General features: G+C 35.8%; 1 protein-coding gene across 1 annotated transcript in view; it reads left to right on the top strand.

Annotated features, from left to right (window-relative positions):
* The window catches only part of LOC124364150, a 266,060-nt gene that overhangs the window by 234,398 nt on the left and 6,671 nt on the right, over positions 1-24,991 (top strand). Inside the window, exons 4-5 of the mRNA XM_046819394.1 lie at positions 19,730-19,863; positions 20,497-20,567. Coding sequence (XP_046675350.1) covers positions 19,730-19,863; positions 20,497-20,567 — 205 coding nt within the window. The remainder of the gene's footprint in view (positions 1-19,729; positions 19,864-20,496; positions 20,568-24,991) is intronic.

Consider the following 24,991-nt stretch of genomic DNA (forward strand, 5'->3'; position numbering starts at 1 on the left):
CGCTCGCGTTCATCACTTTCCATTATCATTACTGTCTATTTACATATTCATCAAAATCACCCCCATCTGCGTAATTTCACGCTAAACGCTCGCGTAGCCGTGTGCTATCAGACCCATTACGTTTCATAGAACAGGTTTATTTCAGTACAGTAACCGACTTCTAATTGCGTATTAGCTTTGATTGTACTATTTACACGGGAGATAAAGCGCATATGGACGTGAAATGCTGTGGACCGAGATTTACTTCAGTTCGTTCCGAGGTTCGACGCTAGACTGCGCCACTTTACTTTGTTATCTATATTCAAGAAGAGTTTCAAGCAAAGCATCTACAGGTAGCCTATTCATGTTTAAGAGACTGAATAAATATAAATTTAATACTTTTGATTTTGGCGTTGTGCAAGAAATGGTTCGGATCACGAACTATTGACACAAAGAACACGTCTAAAACATTCTCAAACTAATTAGCCTTAAGCCGAGATAATAATTAATAAATTATAAGAGCTTCATCAGATTTCAGAAGCTACGAGTTCACTACTAGTTAAAAATACAAGTATAAAAAATAAAAAAGGTAAGAACCTCTTTCATCTGAGAATATTTGACCATTTTTCGTACCACATTTTAAATATACCACTTACAAAGGGTTCTTGAGTTTATACCATTTGTAATACGTAAAGTGAAATATCTACGGACATATCATGGGATTTGTTATTATGTGAGCAATAAAACGTTTTTATCAACTCTGTTGCCAAAGTTAATGAAATGTTTACGTTGACGGTTTAAAAAAGAGTGGTGCAATTAATGTAACTTTAACCAAATTGAATATGTTACATTATTAATACAAATATAACATAATATTATATTAATATAAGTTATAAATACTGAAGAATTCAAAAAAATTGTACAAATTGTAATTCAATCATAAATGGCTGAGAGAGGCTAATTTGTCCAACGGAATCGCCAAACTTAAAATGGAAGTCATTTTGGAAGTTGTTATTGACGATGTGAGGTTTGAAAGGATAACAGGAATTCGAACATTAGCCATCGCTGTATGTTACAAAAGGTGTAACACAACGTTTCGAGGATTGAAATCTATCCTCTTCGTCAATTAATCCTCTTCTCGTACTCGGGAGTTGCATCCTGTGCTGTGAAAACGTCTGGACTGGATTCCAAGCAGCTTTCGTGTATGTTTGAACCCTTTTCCCCGTCTTTTATTCTGCCTGTTATTTATATTTGTACGTATTAATAACTCTCCCCTCACCTGACGAAGAGCATAGATTCCAATCCTCAAAACGTTGTGTTATGCTATATGTAGCATTTAACGAGTAACGTGGTGGTTTAACTTAACCAAATATAACACACCATTGGGAGTTTTCGCTATAATTGTTTAATTAGAACATTATATATTACTAGCATAATTTATTATAATCTATATAAATTTTCAGTACGAAGGATATAAAGAGAACTATTACCACTAAAGATAGAGAACGTAATTTCAACCCTAGCTAGAATCGGAATATGCATGTTTAGATTCCTTTATAAAATTACAGGTTTGCCTTAGTTGTCCATGATCTTAGGGGTGTTTAACTCATACCAAAACTGCTTAGATCACCAACACGTTTGTTTTCATTAATCACCAATTTTAATTACCATTTTTTTTACTAAAAATATTGTATACAGGGAGATCAGTTTGAGATGAATGTTATTGAAATTGTAGCTGCAGGAATTTAATCATAATAATTAGGTTCACTTATTCTTTCATAGATTGTTAAAAAAGGTCATCATGATCTTAATATTTAATAAACATTTCTTATCAACCAAAATGGACTATGAAAAAGTATAGCTGGACCAAGTGCGTGGCAAATATAATCTAAATATCATTGTGAGATCATATAAGTGGATTGCAAAGGCTTTACTATACTTGTCTCATTGGCTAAATGGTATACTTACATATTGTCACAGGTTTAAAGTGGAATTCGAAAAAATATTTTTTATCTTGAACCGTAAAAACAAATTTCTAACAAAACATTCAATAAAACTACTTCTCTCTAGATTTGTACCATTCTGAAGCCCCAAGGAAATAAGAAACTCATTTTTGTGCTACAAGTAACTCCAGACAAATTACGTTAGGTCTTTAATTTTTAATGCTCTTTAAAAACGATCCTAAGTACTAATGAATTTCTATTTAACCGTGAATAAAATAAATAATTAGTTTTTCATCATGATGAAATCATTAACCCTTGCAATGCTTGTCTTATGTAGAATGTGAAGATCAGTGTTAAGTAGTGTGAGATGTTGCAACTCAAGGTGTTAAATGTAACAATCGAACTATACAAATTAAATACCAAACTTTTATATTTGTATATAACTTATATTGTCCTATATAAATAACACGTAGTCTTTATTTATTACTTTAGCCTAAAATAACATTATGTTCCCTATATGTATTTAAATATAACTCATAAATTAGTTATAGTTATAGAATAATGTTAATAGCCTAGTCTACTTTGAAAACGTCACAAGTTTCGTAGAATCAAATTATTAACCGAATACCTAGTAATAATAAGCTTAATTTAAATTCTTTTCTTGAGTATGAATTCAAATACTTAAACAGGAAGATAATACTTAAAATAATAAGGATAGTCACCGGAAGCTTCAAAACATTTTGTTTTTTCCAGGAAACTCCATTGATCTTAACCTGAAGCAGAGTTGTAAGAAAATTATAAAAAGACGAACTATAAAACCTGTATGAAAGGTTTGTTGGTAGTTGTTTAAAATAACGTAAACATAAGTAGTAAAATTGTATGCTTTAATTAAGAACTACGTGCTTTTCAAAGATACTACGATTAACTTATGAAAGCTTGATTATTTATTGACTCATAATTTTGAATATTTTGTGTGCTGTAAAAGAATATGGTGTAACACTATAAACCATCTAACGCCTTTGAAAGGGTTGGCCCTCAGAAATAAAAGTACAGCTAGATATGTATAATTCATAACGTATATTATACTGTAATGCACGTTTAATTCCAATGAGGAAGATAGTGAACGAGTAAAGCACGACACAGCGTAGTACACTAACAAAACTTTAAAGTATGTGTTATTAGAAGCACATGGTGCCACATGCAGCACCTTGCTTTTATTATGTAACCCGCTCTCACCGCACTCTCAACTCGCGAACTTTATCTCCCAAACATGTTTGTGCGATTTACACAGAATGTTCTGTTACACCTGAATTACAACTGATTGGTTAAACACCATTTTCGTTGGCTCTTATTTAAAGATATAGTTCCTTAAAACTTCGAAATGCTCACAGATAATGACGGTACATATAATATTTAAATCATAGTATTCTATTTCAAGTACGTTGTAGGAACTGTTGCATTTGAAAGTAATTAAATAGGGTAACTTTTACATTCTACTTTTTTAGTTTAAATTGTATTCATATTTGGCTGAGCGTTTGCGAAGCTTATTGCTCGAAACGCTGGAAAAATTAAATTTGTGCGTATCTGTCTGTCTGTCTGTCTGCACATTAACTCCGTAACGAAATGACGTTCGATGACGTTCGTATCACTCCATGGGATTTGGCTGAGCGTCAGCGAATATTTGTTACTGGTAACCATGATTGCGTCGAGAAACTTTTAGAATAAATACATTTTTAAACGAACTGAAAACAATCATATGGGATTTTAAATATTACATTTTTATTCACAGTGAACAATGGGTTACAAATATTAAATGCGTTAAATGTAGGTGAGCCCTGCCTAACTCATCAGATCCTTTATTATTTGAACACTGCTGTGAGACCTAGCACAATTAACAAAACCGTGAATTATCACATGGAAAGGTATCTTTGGAGAATTTTTATCCGTAGACTAAATCGTGCACGTCATTTCATTTATACTTAGCCCAGAGTGTGTTTTATGGGGGAGTATGTCCAACTTTAGATATTTTGCAGATCGTGATTTTTATGTAAATTGATTGTGAAAATCTACACGTTTTGATACATCCTCCAAATACGGTTAAAGATAATTAACCTTTTTCCGGGTCAAATAAGTTTCAATACTGTAGATGCATCACACAGCCCATTTTTATATTTAAAAATTCCCTAAAAAGTATCCCAAGCCCCCAAATTGGGCTCTTTTTTACCAGGTTACAAAGTTAAATTTAATGTCATTGGATTGTGTGAGGTCGAATGAGGTGGGAATGGAAAATAAAAAAGGGTTAAAGTTAGTTTGTGCGACAGCTACACCTACCGTACGGTTAGTCCGACTCACCCTGTATAACTCTATGTCCGTGAGTCAGCTATATTTGTGTGATGTCAGATTAACGTGTTACAATACGTAAAATTATTATCAACCCTGAAATGATAAGATTTGTATATTATTTTACACACCTCTTTACTTCGGTATAAAATACTTTTGGTATTAACAAGGTATCATTACGTAGTGTTTACACAAATGGGCACAAAAATAACATTCTGAATTTAAATTAGCTAAACATTTATTTTCAAAATTCGGATTGTAAATAGCATAGTGTTTCAATGAAGAACATATTTTGACCCACTTTTAAAGGGTAAAATTTTAGGAATGTACATGAACAACCAATTAGTAAGTCTACTGCATGCAAGTTAAGTTAATTATATCGTATTACTTTGTCTTTTGAGAAAATATATTTTACTTTATCGAAGTGAAAACATTGAAACAGATTAGGCAAGGATGGTGATTTTGTATATAAGATTGGGTGGACCAACATCTGGCCAACTTTTATAAACAAACGTTTTAAATTTGAGATTCGAGATAGGCTTGGAGCCGCTGTAACACAATCTCATCCGCAGTCGAGTAGAAAATTGGATGTTTAGTTATCCCAGACCGGGGCCACTACAATTAACTTAACAAGTAAAAGCTCTTCCGAAATACATTGCTGTTTCCCTCGTAAATAGTTGGAGTGGAAATTATATCGATGGTTCAACTAATTGAAATTTGGGTTTAAATGGGAACGTCCTATTTGGAACTACCCGAGCAAAATATTCTTACGTACGTACGAGCGCGCTTGCGATTGAAAACATCCGTACGTACGAGCGCGCTTGCGATTGAAAACATCCGTACGTACGAGCGCGCTTGCGATTGAAAACATCCGTACGTACGAGCGCGCTTGCGATTGAAAAACATCCGTACGTACGAGCGCGCTTGCGATTGAAAACATCCGTACGTACGAGCGCGCTTGCGATTGAAAACATCCGTACGTACGAGCGCGCTTGCGATTGAAAACATCCGTACGTACGAGCGCGCTTGCGATTGAAAACATCCGTACGTACGAGCGCGCTTGCGATTGAAAACATCTGTACGTACGAGCGCGCTTGCGATTGAAAACATCGACTTTGGCTAAGCAAACGAACCAATTGGTATCGAATTTGATATTTATCAAGAATAGTAACGATTATATTGTAATATTATTAATTTAATTTGCAAAGATCCAGTCATATGTTTTTCATTCAACATACAGGGTGTCCGGTAACTCTCTGTACAAAGGTATAACACGTTTGCTCAGATCAAGACAGACATATTTCCCCACATTATTAACATGGGTCCCCGATGCTTAGTTTTCCATCTTTCTGTATGTGTTTTTTTGTAAATAAAAAATAGCGAATTAATCAAATTATACCAAATTTTGCTCAAATGTTTATGATAACAAGGCCAGTTACTGAAAAATATAACATGAAATAATGAAATAATTATCTTTAGTATTTTCATAATGGTAGCCATTAATTTTTTAAACTTTGAACATCTTAGGAACTTGCAATTTTTCTCAAGAATTACAACAATAACAGTTTTCCTACATATTAATATATTTTCCAGTAACTGGCCTTGTTAACAAAAGCATTGGAGTCAAATTTGGTACAATTAAATTTATTAGTTTTTAAGATATTAATTTTTATATAAAAACACGTACAGTCAGACAGATGCGAAACTAAGCATCGGAGACCCATGTTCATATGGTGAAATATGTTTGGGTTGACCTGAGCAATAACGTGGTACACTTTTGTCCAGAGAGTTACGGGACATCCTTAATTAGTTAGCCTATTTTTTGCTAATAAATCATAGTATTAGTCAAGATGAGCAATTTTGCTTAAATGGACATCCCTATATGACTTCAAACAAATTTTCATTTGCAAAAAGTATTTTAGTAAAAAAAAATATATGATATTGAATTTAAGGTTAGAAACAATATAAATTGTGTACTGGATTTTATAAAATTAGCGTATAAGTCTTACATTGCGAAGTGTAGGCTACATAACTTTATCTTATTTACATAAAAATGTATTGAAGGAATTGAAGCGTTTTTCTTTAAACAAATGTTTTAAAAACAAAATATTAGAAAAGAATGCAACAATTACAAAACAAAGTCAACACTTCACAATTTTTACCTCATCATATTTAACAAATAAAACATCTACTAAATGTTGATTTCATGTAGGTCTATAGATGCAAAGGGATATTTGTATCCATACATATATTCCCTGCTCGATCCCGAGAAAGTTATTTAAGGCGGAGGTGTCATCTTTGGATATCAAATTGAGTGTTGCTATGACGACTCTGTAATGGCTGTGTGTTTTGTTTAACAATTCGGAAGCTTTTGTTTGAAACATCACAGAGGCGTATAAATAACTCCGTTGTGAGTTGTCAAATCACTATGTTTTTGCTTTACGTAATATAAAAGGAAATGTTTCAATAGAGTAAAGGTTAACAATGATAAACCATTTAGTTTGTGATGCAAAATAATTTTAGAAGGATTATAATATCGAAATATACGTGACACCATGTGTTGCGAAACTTTGAATCACAAGAAGTACTTGCTCCGCCGGCCTAGAACCCGGATCTTTCACTTGCCGGGTGAGTGCGCTACCACTACACCACAGAGTCCTCACTTTTTACGATATAATTATTTTGTATTCGGCTGTTTCTGTCACATATGTGTTTACGTAACTAAACAAACATATGATCGGAAGAACAAATACCTGTCAAACGACTTTTTTCATTCGTATAAATGGCAATAGTCTAATTTAATTTATATAGAAATTGAATCACAAAATGTACTTGCTCCGCCGGGACTCGAACCCGGATCTCTCCTATGCCGGGTGAGTGTGCTACCACTACACCACCGATCCGTCACTTTTCACGATTGAACTATTTTCTATGTGGCTGTTTCTGTCACATATGTGTTACATAACCAAACCAACCAATGATCAGAAGATGAAATACCTGTTAAAACGACTTTAATTTACAATTACAAAATGTTTATTAGTGGAAATAGCCTAACTTAATTTCAACAAAAATTGAATCACAAAAAGTACTTGCTCCGCCGGCCTAGGACCCGGATATTTCACTTTCCGGGCGAGTGCGCTACCACTACACCACAGAGTCCTCACTTTTTATGATATAATTATTTTGCATTCGGCTGTTTCTGTCACATATGTGTTTACGTAACTAAACAAACATATGATCGGAAGAACAAATGCCTATCAAACGACTTTTTTTCATTCGTATAAATGGCAATAGTCTAATTTAATTTATATAGGAATTGAATCACAAAATGTACTTGCTCCGCCGGGACTCGAACCCGGATCTTTCACTTGCCGGGTGAGTGCGCTATCACTACACCACAGAGTCCTCACGTTTTACGATTTAATTATTTTGTATTTTAATGTTTCTGTCACATATGTGTTTATGTAACTAAACAAACATATGATCGGAAGACCAAATACCTGTCAAACGACTTTTATTTCATTCGTATAAATGGTAATAGTCTAATTTAATTTATATATAAATTTAATCAACAAATGTACTTGCTCCAACACGTCGGGACTCCTTATATATGTTTCTATTAATTTATTCACAACGAATATTCACACCAGAAATCATGTGAATAGACACAGACAGACAGGTTGCAGTGAAACAAACTGTAAATATATTCTATAAAAGTGGTATATTCTCAATGGTAATTCTCAGCCGCGTCATATCCAGAGAAGTAATAGTACTCGAGTAAAACACATACCTCACTTTGTGTGCTCAATTATAACATTATAGTAAAATTTACTCTAATGGTTACTCTCTGTTCCCTCCGAAGCCACAATGTATGGCTGATAAAATGTTATCTTCCTTCCCACTAGTTTACAACTAGATACAATTCTTTACTTGTCCGATAACGGGGACAACGTAGCGGTTTCTGTTTGCTATGATTGCGACGTGTTCGAGGGTAGCCTGCGAGAAGTACCTACCAGTCACTCAGAGCCATGTTTCCTTTCATCTTGGCGGCTGCACTTGGATTTGTGACAGGTTCTACGGCACAGACTTGTGATAAATGCGGTCAGTGTTTGCCCGGCTTCAGCTTCCCCCCAGTATTCGTCAACGAGGTAAACAGGAACTGTTCATAATATTCAAACAATTTATTACATTCATTGCTAAATAAGTCCTCCCGGCTTCGTCAGGAGAAATAGGTGGAATTTTTAAGAACAGAAAAATTAAAAACTAGCAGTTACCCGCAGCTTCACACGCAATTTTTAAAATCTTAGCGGAAGCATTTACGATGTAATTTTGATGGAGCCCTAAAATGTTTTTTAAGCAAAGTAGACTTATCAGGTACATATTATTTCAGTATCCATGGTTGAGAGATTTAAAATGTAGATACAATTTTGACAGGTTCTCTTTTATGTTTTTTGTATGAATAAATATATAGCCTACATTTAAGTCCCAAAAAAATTTCTTTAAAAAGTGACAACTTACGTCTCTTAAAACTGTTAATTTTCTATGTAAGGCCTTTCAAGTGCCAAAGTTAAGTTTGACTTCGTCCCGATCAAGCAAATATATACTAACAAAAGCAATTTCAGTTTTGGTGGGGCTAACAAGCACAATTTCAATTTTATATATTGAAATGTGTAAAAATCGTTTGAGATACGAAAGTAGATTATTGAAAAACGTTAAGGAAATGTTCTGATCACTCCGAAATACTTTTGATTCTTTTCTTCGGGTTCATAAAAAAAGGAGTTGAGATTTTTCTAAATATATAAACTTAATACATATACTAATCTATAAATTAAAGTATGTATTACAGTTATAATATTAATATATATATATATATATATATATATATATATATATATTTAATCTGTTGAACTGGCGGTGGTTTTTACGTCTGAGGCCATGTTCCAAAAACTATGTAGACATTAGCCCTAAGGTGTACGAGGACAACCACAACAGACTGATTTTGCATGAGAAATTTAACATCAACCTGGTAAATCAGAATAAGCATTTATCATAGAAACGTCTGATCGGTGTGAAAATTCACTAAAAATAATGGACTTAACACACCGTACTTTATGTGAATAATTGTAAAAACTAAGTAATATATGTAGTTAATACTATAAGTTTACGCTTGTGTGTATAGTTTTTGCACGTATTTTGCCATACTTAGTTTTAAATTAAATATCAAATAATTGGTACATATAAATAATACGTATCATGAGATATTTATATGGTACATAAACTTTTTGAGTTTTAAGACAGGAGTAACCTATGTTTTCACTCCTTCAGTGCAAATCGAAATCATCAGGTACACTTATTCTATGATGTTAGGAACATTAAAGAGACGTTGAGAAAAAATTATACACGTTAAATGGCAAAGACAAGTAATTTATTTGAAAAGACCCAACAGCCGGTTTTGTATATTACCTCTTACACAGTTGTGTTGTAAATAGTTATTCTAAGAAATAAATTATAAGAAAATAGATTTTTTAATTCAACGTAAACTGTTCTCTTATATAAGAAATGACGAATTAGTTTAAATCGCGATTAAATATTCTCATTTTTCGATTCTTAAAATGTTTATTCCGCTGTTTCTCTTGGTTCTATTTCTCGATCCGTTATTTGATTGAACTGAGTGAATAATAAGGAGCTTAATTGAAACAATTTCCAAGAAGGCACGAGCGTCATAAGCCACGACACAGGACTTTCATTCTCTATTACAAAATACACACACACACACACACACACACACACACACACACACACACACGCACGCACGCACGCACGCACGCACGCACGCACGCACGCACGCGCGCACGCGCACACACAAATCAAATTCAAATCAAATCATCTTTTATTGCATTTTCTTTACAATTCAACATTGCATCGCAATCGTCAAGAAACCCCTTATAATTATAGTTATAAGCAACCCCTTATACATTCACACACACAGTCAAACTTACACATCTTCATACATTCTCTCAAACACATTCTCACTGACCTCAGATCCTATGCTCTCATAAATCCCCACGGCTCATCATGAATTCATCGACAGAGTAAAACGCTCTAGACACCAGTAGGCGTCTTAGACGAGTTTTTTAAATTGATTTTTGATTGTTGGAATTCTTTATACTTTCAGGGAGCCTATTGATCAGTTTGACACCAACTTCTTGAGGTAGATGTTGCGACAGCGCCAGTCTGTGATGCTGAGTTCGATAGTTGTCCCCTGCCTCTTGTTTCATATTGGTGAACGTCCCTGCCACGAATCAGAGTACAAACCTTGATCTGCAGTACGTAATCACCTCAAAAATGTAGAGGCAGGGCAAAGTCATAAATCCAAGCTCCCCAAAAAGATTCCCCTACACGACTCTCTGAAACTCAAACTTTTGTATGATTCTGACAGCCTTTTTTTGAAGTCTGAATACTCGTTCCAATCTATTTTTGGCACAGCCTCCCCAAAGTCTTACTCCATACGCAAAGTGTGGATGGATAAGGCCCATAGTAGGCCATTTTTAAAACTTTGGGGGAACATAACTTTGCTAGGTTGCGCAAGGCATATATACCTGCGGAAACTCTAGCACATATGTGGTCGATGTGGTCGTCCCAGGTCAGCCCTCTGTCAAGGAACATTCCCAGAAACTTTGTAGAGTAAGTTTCCTCTAAAAAGGACATTTATCTACAAATACAGCTGGCCCATCCGAACGTGTATTCTGCCGAATGCAGAAATGTACAAAATTTTGATTTGGTTTGATTTGTTTTCAAGTTCATTTCAGAAAAGAATTGAATACATGAATTCACTTCAACAAACGTTTGTGATTTCCAGTTCTTGCAGTGTTTTTGCTTTAAAACAGAGAGTCGTGTCATCAGCATATTGAACTAGTTTCCCATGTTGGATCACCGAGTTCAATCTACTGACATAAATCAGGAATAAAAGAGGCCCAAGGATAGATTTCCCTGAGGGACACCATGAGGCATTTTGATTTTGTTAGATGTGACGTTCGAAATCTCCACGCTCTGATCCCGTTCCTTTAGGTAAGAAGCAAGCCACAGCTGCGGGAGTCCCCCGAACGCCACATTTCTCCAACTGGTGCAGCAGTGTCTCATGATGCACACAGTCAAATGCCTTGGACAGGTCAAGAAATATGCTAAGCACATGTTCTCGCCGTTCCAATCCATCGACAACATTTTCCAAAAGGTTGTTCACAGCGTCAATTGTGGATTTGTTTTTTTTTCTGAATCCAAATTGCTCTCTGGATTCAGAATCCGCTTGTTTTCTAGAAAGCTTTCAAGTCCTTTCATAGAAAATTTTTTTCAAAAATTTTGCTGAACACCGGAAGAATTGATATGGGCCGATAATTGCTTGGAATGTAAGGATCGTCCTTCTTGAAAATTGGAATGACTTTGGCTGTCTTCAAAAGAGAAGGAAAAGTTCCAGATTCGAATGAGGAATTTATTATCAGTTTTGTGAGTGGTCCTAATAAGTGCCTGAGGCACCGTTTAAGTAACCAACACTGGACATCCCATTTGCGTCACCTGTTTTTCTTCGAATTCAGTCCCTGTATGACACGTGCTATCTCATCCCCACACACAGAGGCAGAGCCAATGGACGCAACCGGCTCCGGAACACGCCTTCCACAAGATTGAGTTTCCGTGAATGACGGATTCATTGAGGCAACAGAAGAAAAATATTTAATTGAATTCCATTTGCCACTAGTAATTGATCTTCAACAATTGTGTCATCAACTTTGATCACAAATGATCTGGAACCCTTGTCCTTACTCGTATCTCGAGAAGAATCATTAATAATTTTCCAAGCTGTCCTTGAAAAATTTTTACATTCACCCAAGGCTCTATTGATGTCATAGGCTTTAGCGCGCTCGTATGACTTTCTTGTAGATCCTCCGGTATGTTCTAAAAAATTGTTTAAAACGTTTCATTTTCAGATTCAATAAAGATTTTGTGAAAGAATTTTAGTTTTTTTCTCGAGATATGAGAATGCCCTTGGTCAACCATGAAATTTTCTGAGGTTTGGTATTGATTTTTGTTTTTTTTAAAAGGACGCGCAACATCTAGATAGTAATTGAAAGCATTACTAAATGCCCGATACATGTCATTGACGTTTTTGAAAGTTATTTAAAAAAGTTCCAAGATTCATTTTTTAAAAGTTTGTTCAGATGGCAAATGTTTTGAAAATTACAAACACGTGAAATTTTGAATTTTGAATTTTGAGTTTGTAGTTTGCATCCATGAACCACTATCTCCTGCGCAAAATGGTCAGAGACCGCCGTATTCAAACAGAGACTGTGGTGTCAGAAATGTTGGTAATGACGTTGTCGATGGCAGTACTCGACGTCGCGGTCACTCGTGTCGGTGTATTCACGGACCAATTTTAAGTTAAAAGATCTTAGAACATCGCGAAGCCGCTGGGTACACACACACACACACACACACACACACGCACACAGTATTGTATTATATTGCTTTTATTTAAGAAATAATACATTAATGATGCCCCGCTAAGTACAATAGTTGTCAGTGGCACCCTTCAAAACTATACTCTTCTTCTTTAACATAACGTAATTAAATTGAATAATAATAATAATAATACTCTTTATTGCAGGAAACAATTAACAATAATTGTATTGCAAGCGTCATATAGAAATAAAAGTCCTAATCTAATAAACTAACATAATTAATTTTAATTCTGAGTAAAAAAATATTCGAGTAAATTTAAAATAAAAAATTACTTTTTGGGTATGTGCCACCTGCCGCTGTTTTCCTCGATAGTGGCCAAATTTTCTTGGATATCAGAAGGGGAGTTGTAATTTTTTTTTTTTATGTTAGTGAAGACTATCCCAGCGACCCATCGCAAACTCGTCAACTGAGTAAAATGCTTTGGACACTAAGAAGTGTTTTAATCGAGATTTAAATTGTTTGTGGTTATTGACGCGTTTGATCTCTTCAGGGAGCCTATTGATTAGCCTCACACCAACCTGAGATGGCAAGCGTTCAAAAACAGTAGTTCTGTGCTGTGCCATACGAAAAGTTGTCCCGGCCTCTAGTTCCGTATTGGTGTACGTCGCTACCCCGAAGTGAGACGCACTTGAATCGGCAGTATAGCACGACGTCGAGAATGTAGAGGCTAGCAAAGTGAGTAATCCAGCTCCCCGAAGGCTAATTTACAACGACTCTCTCTGATTTAATTTGTAAATGATTCTGACAGCTTTCTTTTGCATTCTAAACACTCTATTAAATTTGTATCTAGAACAGCCACCCCACAATCTTAGACCATAAGCTAAATGTGGATGTATTAGGCCAAAGTAAGCTGTCTTCAGAATATCCAATGAACAGAATTTTGCCAAATTGCGTAAGACATAAATGCCAGAAGCAACCTTTGAACAGACACTCTCAATGTGAACGTCCCATGTCAGCCCTCGATCAAGGTGCATCCCAAGAAACTTGGTGGATCTTCTTCTTCTATTATGGTTTCATCCACCATCACAATTGTCGGATTTCGTTTTCATGTTTGCCGAAAACAGAAATTAATCACGCTTGTTTTAGAACAATTTGTTTTCAAATTGATATTGAAAAAATGATCAATGCATGAGTTGAGTTCTTCAAAGGCTTTGATTTCAAGATCTGGTTTGGTTTTTGATCTAATGCAGAGAGTCGTATCGTCAGCATACTGAATCATCTTTCCATTATGGATTGATGAACTCAATCTGTTGACGTAGACGAGAAAAAGGACAGGCCCTAGAATCGATCCTTGTGGGACTCCATAGGGCATTTTAACTTTTCCTGAGAGGGTATTCGCGATCTGCACACACTGCTCTCTATCATTTAGGTATGACGAGAGCCATTTGTGAGGCAAACACGAACACACCGCTTGACCATAACTGGTGCAACAGTATTTCATGATTGCACACAGTCAAAGGCCTTTGAGAGGTCGAGAAATATGCTAAGCACATGTTCCCGCCTCTCCAAACTATCGACAACAGAATCAATGAGACTCGTGACAGCATCAATAGTCGATTTGTTTTTTCTAAATCCAAATTGTTCATTACAAATAACTTCAAAGCGATTGAAGAAATCTTCTAATCGTCGAAGGAAGGCTTTTTCGAAAATTTTGCTGAGGACCGGAAGAATGGAAATTGGACGATAGTTTACTTGCGACATAAGGATCGTCCTTTTTAAAAATTGGAATGACTTTTGCTGTCTTCAAAGTGGACGGGTAAACGCCTTGGGCGAACGACAGGTTAATCAATTTTGTGAGTGGTACTGAAATGTGCTTAAAGCAGCGCTTAAGTAACCACACAGACATCCCATTGATGTCACCCGACTTTTTCGGCTTCAGCTCCCGCACCACACGGACCAACTCCGCCTCTCTCACAGGAGACAGGACCATGAACGAGACCGGTCCCATAAATGAGTCCTCTCGGGTGCTGTTCCCACTAAAACATGGGTCCGGCCCAGCAACCGTGGAGAAAAAGTTATTAAATTCACTTGCCACTTCAAGCGGGTTTTTTGTTATTTTACCTTGTATTTTAAGGTTAGGTTTGAAAATGTTTTAGGACTTGTGTTTGAGTTGTATTTTTAATTATATTCCACGCACTTTTTGAAAAATTTTCAGAATTCATTAGTCTATTTTCGATATCCCGAGCCTTAGCGGCTTTTATTTCTTTGCGGTAATTTAGCTTTTATGCTCGAAAGAAATTTTTGAATTCTTCATTTGTCGATTCTATGTAAATTGAATGATAAAATTTTTAATGTTTTTTTCTTAAATTGAGAATGTTTTGATTTATCCAAGTGTTGTGTTTTTTGTCTGATCGCTCTTTGAATGACTTATAAGGGCAAGTGATGTTTCAAATAAAAATTAAAACGGTCTGTAAAACGCAGAAAACGCTTCCTCCGCATTATCAAAACTATCAATAAAAAACCAGGATTCTTCTTGGAGAAATCTGTTAAGAATTTGGATATTTTGAATTTTAAGATCTCTTCTTATATTTACCGAAAGAGGTTCGATCTTCGGACTGAGATTCCCGATCACCGGCCTCCTGCGCGAAGTGGTCGGAGACAGCCGCGTCCAGAACGGAAACCGAAACGTCTAATACGTTTGTAATAACGTTGTCGATGGCCGTACTCGATGTAGCACTCACTCGTGTTGGCGTGTTCACGGACCAAACTAAAGCCGAAAGAGGTTGAGAATATCGCGTAGCCGCTGGGTCAGGGGATTGGTGTGGTCCAAAACATCGATGTTAAAGTCACCTGAAATGATAAACTTCAACGAATTAGAACAGAGAAAATTTAGAAGGATTCAAATTTTTTCAAAAAAATTTATTGAGCAACCATTTGGGGATCTGTATAAGCCAATGATTGTAATTTTTCCTACGGAATTTAGATTGACGTTTATACCTCCCACTTCAAAGTCTAGATCACAACTGTAATCAACCTTGAACGGTTTGGAATATTAGTCTTTTCTTAACGAAAATTGCCACACCTCCGCCTTTGCAATGTTTTCGGTGAAATATTGCTGCCAATTGAAAATTGTCAATTTTAAAACACAATATCCGCTTCAGGTGAGAAGCTATGCTCAGTGACTATGAAAAACGTCCGGATGGGAGCTCCCCAGCCATGAGCGATAGCTCATCAACTTTATTAGAAGCTGTTTGTGCGTTTTGGTGCACAACAGAAAATTTTGATTGTGAAAACGGAATTTTGTTATTTTGTTTTTGTTTAAAATTTAGGTTATTCTTTTGTACATCCGATGCTGATATCCTCGATTTTAAGTCACATTTGATGTCCACTAGAATTAAAGAGTTTTTTTTGGTTGTAGCCACTTTTGTTGTTGTTGAGCTTCACTACGTCCGCAAACGTCTCAAAGGACAGCGTCGGAGGCTCCACTGCAGCCGGTGTCTTACAGGCAAACTGACTTCTTCGACAGGTGGTCAGTCCGGGGCAGAGACGGTCTACAGGACTTGAGAGGAGGCGGACGCGATGTAACAGCACGGCAGAACCTTCCCATACACTCCATCAGCAGCTCGGCCAGCAGGCGCTTAAAAACTGAGGCTTTAGATGCATCCCATGGTTCGTGAATGCACCCCTTCCGATACGGTTGAAATCCACCACCTCCCACTCCACTCTGCCTCACGCAGAGCTCCTCTATGTAGGCGTTAATTAAGGATGTCTCCCTGTTGATCGGATGTTGGGCGGGGTAAGTCGTGTCGGTGAGGCAGAGTGGATACCACTACCTTAGCTGTCCTCAATTTGGAAGTGATGCAGCGCTCCAGATGTGTGTAGATGTTGCGCTGCTGACCGATGGCGACATCGTTCGTGCCTGCAATAATCACATAGCAGCTGTCTGGCGGAAGAGGACTGTCAGAAGTGACACTCAGCAGCCCAGCCCCGGGTCTGCAGACACCCTTCACTTTCGTGTCAGCAGTCACCATACAGCGGACGAGTCGACAACATCACGGCTGTGGCTATCCCCGGCGATGTGGATGCTACGAAAAGGGAGAGATCTTATTTGATTGGGGACCGCCTGTCTAACTTGTTTGGTCCTCCGTTTTGCTCTAGACCTCCTTCTCCTTCCCATAGGCTTGCGAATCTCTTGCTTTACATTCTCCATTGCGCTGTTTAGCACAGTAAAGCTGTTTGTTGTCTCAAGTGGTAGTGGGCTCCTTTTTCCGCGTTGAAACCGTCCCATTTCGACATCCCCACCTCCCACACCACACTCGCGACTAGCCATAGATCCTTTTAGGCACTTCAGTTCGGCCTCGAGCACCTCCACTGTGGTCCTCAGGACTGCTCACTAGCTCTCTAGCTTCGACACACAGTTCGTCCGTACAGGATACCGGTAATTCACACTGAATTCCGCATTCAGCTCTGGACACCCGGGTAGTCACGAAAGGCCGCGGTGAGTTGGCGACAAATATTTGGTCGGTATATTGTAGCAGGCGCTTGTCATTCTCTATCGTGTGGTCGATGACGTTCTGTAATTGTTCCTTTAGCTCACATATCTTGTCTTTGAGAGCGGCGTTTTCTGCTACTAGATCTACTTCTACTGATTTTTGTTCAGTGTGTAGAACGTGCACTGGGGAGGAGGGCTGCGAGATCCGGGTGCGAACCATGGACAAGCGCAGCGACGGACGGTGAGGTGGGTGACAAGGAGGCAGGTGATGAGGAGATAGGCGAAGAGACAGTAGGTGTCAAGGAAGGAATAGAGAATGCGGCCGTGACAACAGGCGTCGAGGCGACCGGCGGCAGCGTCTTGTCAGATAACGAAGCGGCTGGTAGTGCAGGAGTGGACACTCCGGGAGACGAAGAACCCCGCGGCGATAACAAGTGTCTCATGGTAACCGGGTGTGGACCAGTGTGTTTGTCATTGCCCACTGTCAAGTTTTTAAAGTTAGAGTCGGTTTTAATGGTTTTGCACCGCAGTTTCTTCCAAGACAACGCCAGGAAACATCTCCATTCTTCAGAATTCTGTGATGCCTGAATTTTTTGTCATTATAAATTACACAAGGTTTTCCTGATTTTGTTTTTTCAATTGTAAAATTCATTATAATGTGCGTGCTGATTTTGTAATATAAAAGAATTAGTTGGTTGTAATAAACAAAATAAATAAATATACCAATAAATACTGTAAACAGAAGAATAAAATTAATCAACAATAACAATAAGACAATAAATAGCACACACAATAACAATAACAATTAACTACATAAACAGTCAGTACATAAAATTGACAAAGATTAAAAATTGCTTAAACAGATTCACATATAATATATTTATATAACAAAGTAATTTAATGATAAAATTTGATAAATTTTCAACAAAAACAATAACAAAAATATAAGTTATTAATAGTTATGATAATAAATAACAGTTTTAAGGTTTACTAAAAAGTAACAATTATAGAATGTGACTAAAATGTTTCTCTGTCGTATTCTTATAAAACAAAAAGTTTCTCCGGAGAGGTGAAATCGAACCCGCGGTGTCTAGACGCAACCGTTTGCTGCCACTTGGCTTGATAAGAGTGTCTTTGTAATTACTGCTATTTAAAGCTCGTCGCTCCGTAATTTATTTAAAAAAGGTGGTTATCAAGTCTAACCTTGTTAGTTAGTAGGTTAGCTATTTCATTATTACTCACGTACGGATTGAATAATTTTTAGTTCACTATGCAGACTTATAAATTAAATTAAGTTTGTCGTGAGAGTGGAAATTTAAAACTTATAAAAAGTGATTTGACCACTGAAACAAATTAAAACTACGGAGCGTCGTAGACAACGTGTTTTTACAGTATACTCCCAGGCCTCATTGTTTTTTATTGTTTTTGAATTGTTTTTTTAAGTCCATGATGCAGGACTGTGTAATTGAATTGTGATGAACACTGATATATTATATTAATATACCAAAGAATTTATTAGTTATGAGTTAATTAAACATTTTAGTCTATTGTAACAATAAATACATTTTATACATGATTATCATAACTCTTATCACATATTTAGAAGTTATATTTATTAATTTAAACCTGAACGATAAAATAACAAATCAGAAACGTAAGTCAGTTGACTCGTTAGTCTTATCAGTTATTACTTATTCCTATCCATCCGTGTAATAATCGATACAATTTTCGGGTGTGGGAAGAGGCAGAGGGACATTATGTACAATTGAAACATGTTGACAAAAGATTAAGATTTGAGTTTTGAGTGATTAAGATTGTGCTGTATCATTGGGAAACAACCAACAGTTATGACGCGCCCACGACTATGGATAAAGGTAGAGTTGAGACAGTTTCAATCAGTTGTGGTTTATTTATGTTATAATAATTGAATATCTAGAATACATACACTAAAACTTTGTTATGTCAGTGTGAAGTGTTAAATGTGATGGGAAGTGTTTAGCTCTGCGATACAAATATATTTTTCATCAGGGCAACAAGATCATTTCAACCATGGCATTAAAAATACCTTTGACCGTATTAAACTACAATGGCTGTACGTATACACTTTTAACACATACCGCAGTTATGGTAGAAAGGGGTGTTTCAGTGCGAATGTTGAGTTTAGCTCCAGTAAACCTTCCTCTTAGTACAGCGCCTGGAATCTGACGCTGTCGCAGACTTGACTCCTAAAATCTGGAGTCATTTTCGTCTGAAGGAATAAAAATAGTCAACGATGAGGAAGCTCAAAACGAACTCTTTGCATAGTTTCGACATAAAATACTGCAACATGTAGTGTAATCTAGGTGAAGAGGTATTCATTGTCTCATCAGGCGCTGCACTAAGAGGAAGGTTTACTGGAGCTAAGCTCAACATTCACATTAGTCTAGTCTTTAAAGAACATTTGGCATTTAATTGGTTTAGTAAAATAAATAAAAAATGTAATAAATATGCTATTATTATTTGACAACTTTAATTCTTTTTCTAGTATGTTGCAAAAAATCCACTGTATGCTCAATTGGTAAGCCCACAAAGCACTTTTGAAACGGTAGACTCCATCTGTTTTGACTTCAAAGGCACAGGTGCTGATGATACTGCTCTATTACGAGTATCATACACGCAGTAAGTATTAAATATATTATTTCATACTGCCGTAATACTAGATGCTGTTTAGCTTTGACATTGTCGCCTTTACTTACAAGTTTAGGATGTTGCTTTACCTAATATTGAAAGAAATTTAGGTGAATGTGTAGTTCACGGTTTGACCATAAATATTTCAATTTTGGACTTTTATTACAAAGAATTGTTTTGTTAAAGCCTTTAACAAATTAATCTTCCTAAACGGTTAGTTGACTTGTTAAGTTATAAATGGTATGGAAATGAGTAAATAAAATATTATCTTTGGTAAATGAGGTTAAAATTTTCCCTATTGTAACCAAATGAGCTCTATGGCATAATATAAAGTCAACCTTTCATAAAAAAAAACTAAAAAATCGTATGTAATTTGAATATTTTATTCATAAAAATCACCAAGCATAGCAACTTTAAGTTATGTAATAATATTTAGTAAGAAATTAAAAAATAATTTGTTTTACTTTTTATTTTATTGGAATGTTGCAAATAACCCTTGACTTTTGAGAACTAAAGAATTTTGACGTGAAAATTTTAAGTGTTCACTTCTGAGTTTAATTTTTTTTATTTTAAAATTATATCTCTTTTCTTTGTACTTGTAATTGGTGTTATTTTATTTTTCAGGACCGATATGTCCGTTACCTCACTGGTGTACACTGTGAAAGATCGTAATCCGGGCACTTACCTTGCATTCGGTAGGTCACTTAATTTATAGGCTTTGTCATACAGACCATTAAACCGTGACATGCACAAACCACTTGATAACATAACCACATAATCATCATCTCTGATCATTTCCTCATAGGCAAAGTATCAATAGTTTATCTATCCTGTTTTAAAGAGGTTGGACAAGTTCGTACTTGTTTCAGTTTGCCTAAACGTGATTTAAGTACACAGAGTAATCCGTAATTTATAGAAGTGCTTTGGTTTGTGGTTGATAAGAAATGGTTCAACAGGTAAAATTAAGAAAAACAGTTTCCCTTACACTATGGTCGATTTGGCTCCATGTCGTGTGTCAGTTTGTGGTTTTAATTTAAATATCACAGATCAGAAACGGTTCATGCATTGTAATTTTGCATGCTTGTGTGTCTTATTAGGATGTTCCTTTCAGCTGAAAAATTCATCTGTTCATCTTGCCTAGCTATTGTGGATAGGGAGGATTCAATATGAATGTTGAGTTTAGCTAAATTTCACCTTCCGCTTTGAGCAACATTTGAAATCTGACACGCTGCGCTAAGCGGAAGGTGAAATTAAACTCAACATTGGCAAAACAATTGTTACGAAATATAAAACAAAATTTAATGAAATCAGTGAAAAGAGAAAACATTGCCAATAAACTTAAAAACAGCTATAATTACGGCTACGAATAATGTAAATCCTAATAATAAATATTGAAATGGCTATCCCTTTTAAACTATTAGCAATGCATTTCTTCAATATTTGAACAGACAGTGTTATTTGTAGGATAATACAAAACTACAACGCCGAATTGACTGTAAAAAAAATTAAAACTTAAGGGGAGCAGGTCGATGAAAATTAAAAAAAAATTAAAAAAAATTTTTATTGCATTTTTTTAATAGTTTAAAGTGTGTATTTTAAAAATATGTAAGTATTAATGCTCAAATAAATTTATAAATTACCAAAAAAATTCACAAACAAAAGATGTTCACTAGTTTTTTTGCAGCAGTTCGTAAGATGTTGGCTGACACAATCATATATATCATGTGTGTTAGTTATAAGTATGTTATGGCTTTGCTCTGTTGTCCAACCTGGTACTGACAACTGGAATACAGATGACAGAAAGAATATTGCTTTATTTGTTTTGATATGCTTAGGAGGTTATGTTAATGTGTTTTTGTGTCGGATAATTGTGTTTTACTAAAAGTGTTGCACTTTATTCATAGTTAGGTGGTAGATTAGGAGTGTGTTATTGTTTCTTGAAGTGTTTTAACAACTTCTTATAACCATGCCAAGAGCAAAGGTTAGTTACAAAACTAAATCTAAACGTGAGTTTAGAGGGAAACAAGTACCGTAAGTTGGACTCTAAATCTAGGCCTACCCAAACAGATTCTGCTAGCCCTATCCCTAGGCCTACTACTAATGCAAACATTAGCTCTGCTTCTAAAAAACTGTCCTTTGATAAATATGACAATTATGAAGGAACTGGAATGGGTAGTGTTATTTTGGATCTTAGTTTATTTAGTGAGCAATTAAAAAAATTTGTAAAATGTAAATTCTGCGATAGCGAAGACTGCATAGAACTTTGTACTACGGATAAGAAAAGATTTGGATTGGCTGTGAATATTGAACTGAAATGTTGTGTTTGTTTGGAATCAACTAATTTTTACAACTCTAAAAAAAATGAGAATGGAAAATATGAGGTAAACTTGAAATTTATTTACGGCATGAGAACGATCGGAAAAGGTATCAGTGCAGGTAACATTCTGTGTTCATTATTAGACTTACCTTTACCACCTCAAAAAATAGGACCTTGTAGTAACATAATATATCAGGCTGTTGAAAATTGTGCTAGTGAAAGTATGAAGCAGGCAATTGAGGAAGCTGTGTCTGTAAATGAGTGTGAAGAAACGTCAAAAAAGAGATTTGACGGTTTGTTTAGATGGGTCCTTGGCAAAGGAGGGGACACAAGTCACTGAATGGGGTTGTCAGCGTAACATCATTAGATACTGGCAAGGTGTTGGATGTTTCCATAATGTCCAAATACTGTCAAATCTGCACTGTACATGAAAATAAAAAAAAAAAATAGTACCTGATCATATATGTTCCAAAAACTACGAAGGGTCAAGTGGCGGCATGGAAGTTGCGGGTGCCCTAGATGTTTTCCGAAAGTCCAGAGATCGAAATGTACGGTATGTACGATACTTAGGAGATGGTGACAGCAATGGTTTTTAAAAAGGTGGTTGACGATAAGCCATATGGAGATGAAGTATAGAAGTAAGAAAACTGGAATGCGTCAATCATGTCAAGAAGAGAATGGGGAGCAGACTAAGGGAATTGAAGAAACGGTTGGGAAAAACAAAACTAAAAAGATAATAGAGCAAATAGGGGGCAAGAATAGGCTAACAAATAATGACATAGACAAGCTGCAAGAATATTAATGGCCTAGCTATAAAAAGAGGTGGATCAGATCTTCAACAAATGGTTAAAAATGTGTGGGCAACTTATTTCCACAAAATATCGAATGATGACACTCCGCAACATGGCCCTATGTCCAAAGGGGCCGGAGTCGTGGTGCGGTTATAATAAAGCCGAAGCCCTACATCAGACTTTCAGCCATAAGTCACACAATTTGCCATATGAAGTGATGGTACAGATTAAACAAATTTATAGAGATTTAGCCAATCCGGATCTTCTAAAAAAAAATGCCTTGACCAAAAGACTCAAAACCAGAACGAAAGTTTCAACAATGCCGTCTGGTCTAAGGTGCCTAAAAATGTTTTTGTAAGGCTAAAACACTCAAAAACTTGGCATATATGATGCAGTTTTAACTTTTAATAATGGATTCACCAGCAAATTGGAATGTGTATAACAAGCTAGGAATCAAACTGAGCGAGAAGTCTGTTGCCGCATTGCGAAATTTTGATACAATACGATTGAAAAAGGCAGAAAAATCTGCTTTAGACATGACCAAGGAGGCTAGAGTTTGCTAGGAGGAAAAGAAAACTTGCATTAGAAGAGGAAAATGAAGACCCAGATGACCCTGAGTACGGAGCTGGGATGTTTTAGCAGCAAAAGGTTAGTTTAGCAGTCATTTTTTTTGCCTTTACCGGACATTTCCCGGTTTTTTTCATATAAAGGTACATGTATCTCAAAAACTATAAATGCTAGAGAATTGAAATTTGGTATGCATATAGAACAGTGCAATTCCAAATGGTGTTGCATCTTTTATCATTCTATCTAAAAAAAACAAATGAGAAAAAAAAAATTTTTGGTATAAAAAAATAATTTTTTTACACACAATATTTAAAAATTCCTAAAAAAAATTTTTTAAAGATTTTTTTACTAAAGTTGCAAGAGATGTTTATAAAGGAGTACTCTTTGCCTACAAAAAATTTGAAAGGTTGTAACTTACTTAGTTTTTGACAATACATGTACCTAAAGTTTGTAAATTTAACTTGCGCGGGATAGGAACGACCCGACTGATTCTGAAGTGTTACCTCTTTATTTAAACACTGATACACGGACAGAGGTAAACGAAATGGAACTCAGTGTAATAGAAAGAAAATTTTTCGTTTTTCATCTATTAAACTATATTCAAACCCATTTCTCCACATTTTTAAACACTACGATACAGCTCATGGCTTTCACAATAGATATCTTCTTATTTAGCGTTAATCCAGTCACGTGACTAGTCACGTTAGTAGTAATAACGATATCGTTAGTAGTAATAACGATATCGTCAGTAGTAATAACGATATCGTCAGTAGTAATAACGATATCGTCAGTAGTAACAACGATATCGTCAGTAGTAACAACGATATCGTCAGTAGTAACAACGATATCGTCAGTAGTAACAACGATATCGTCAGTAGTAATAACGATATCGTCAGTAGTAACAACGATATCGTCAGTAGTAACAACGATATCGTCAGTAGTAATAACGATATCGTCAGTAGTAACAACGATATCGTCAGTAGTAACAACGATATCGTCAGTAGTAACAACGATATCGTCAGTAGTAACAACGATATCGTCAGTAGTAATAACGATATCGTCAGTAGTAACAACGATATCGTTAGTAGTAATAACGATAACAGTGGTTAACGATTGTGTACTGGCTTCGCAAACATAGTGAGAACTATTCATGTTTTACACAATGGTAGCTATAACCACTTGCTTGATCGTAGTATAACATTTGTTGTCGTCAGGGTTGGTTTTGATTCTATATTTTTGGAGGTTTTTACTGGTCGATTTCATTTCTGAGGGGATCGTAAATATGTTTGGTACCAGTGAGTGACTCGTTAAAAGATACAATTTCAAAAGATAACGAATAATGATTTATTCCATCAAAAATGCAGGGCAAAATTACAATTAACTTGAGAACAAAACAAATATCACTCAACTCAACTACTATTTTCACATTTAGCTATATAAAGTA

The sequence above is a fragment of the Homalodisca vitripennis genome, chromosome 6, assembly GCF_021130785.1.
Source record: "Homalodisca vitripennis isolate AUS2020 chromosome 6, UT_GWSS_2.1, whole genome shotgun sequence".
NCBI classification, from domain to species: domain Eukaryota; kingdom Metazoa; phylum Arthropoda; class Insecta; order Hemiptera; family Cicadellidae; genus Homalodisca; species Homalodisca vitripennis.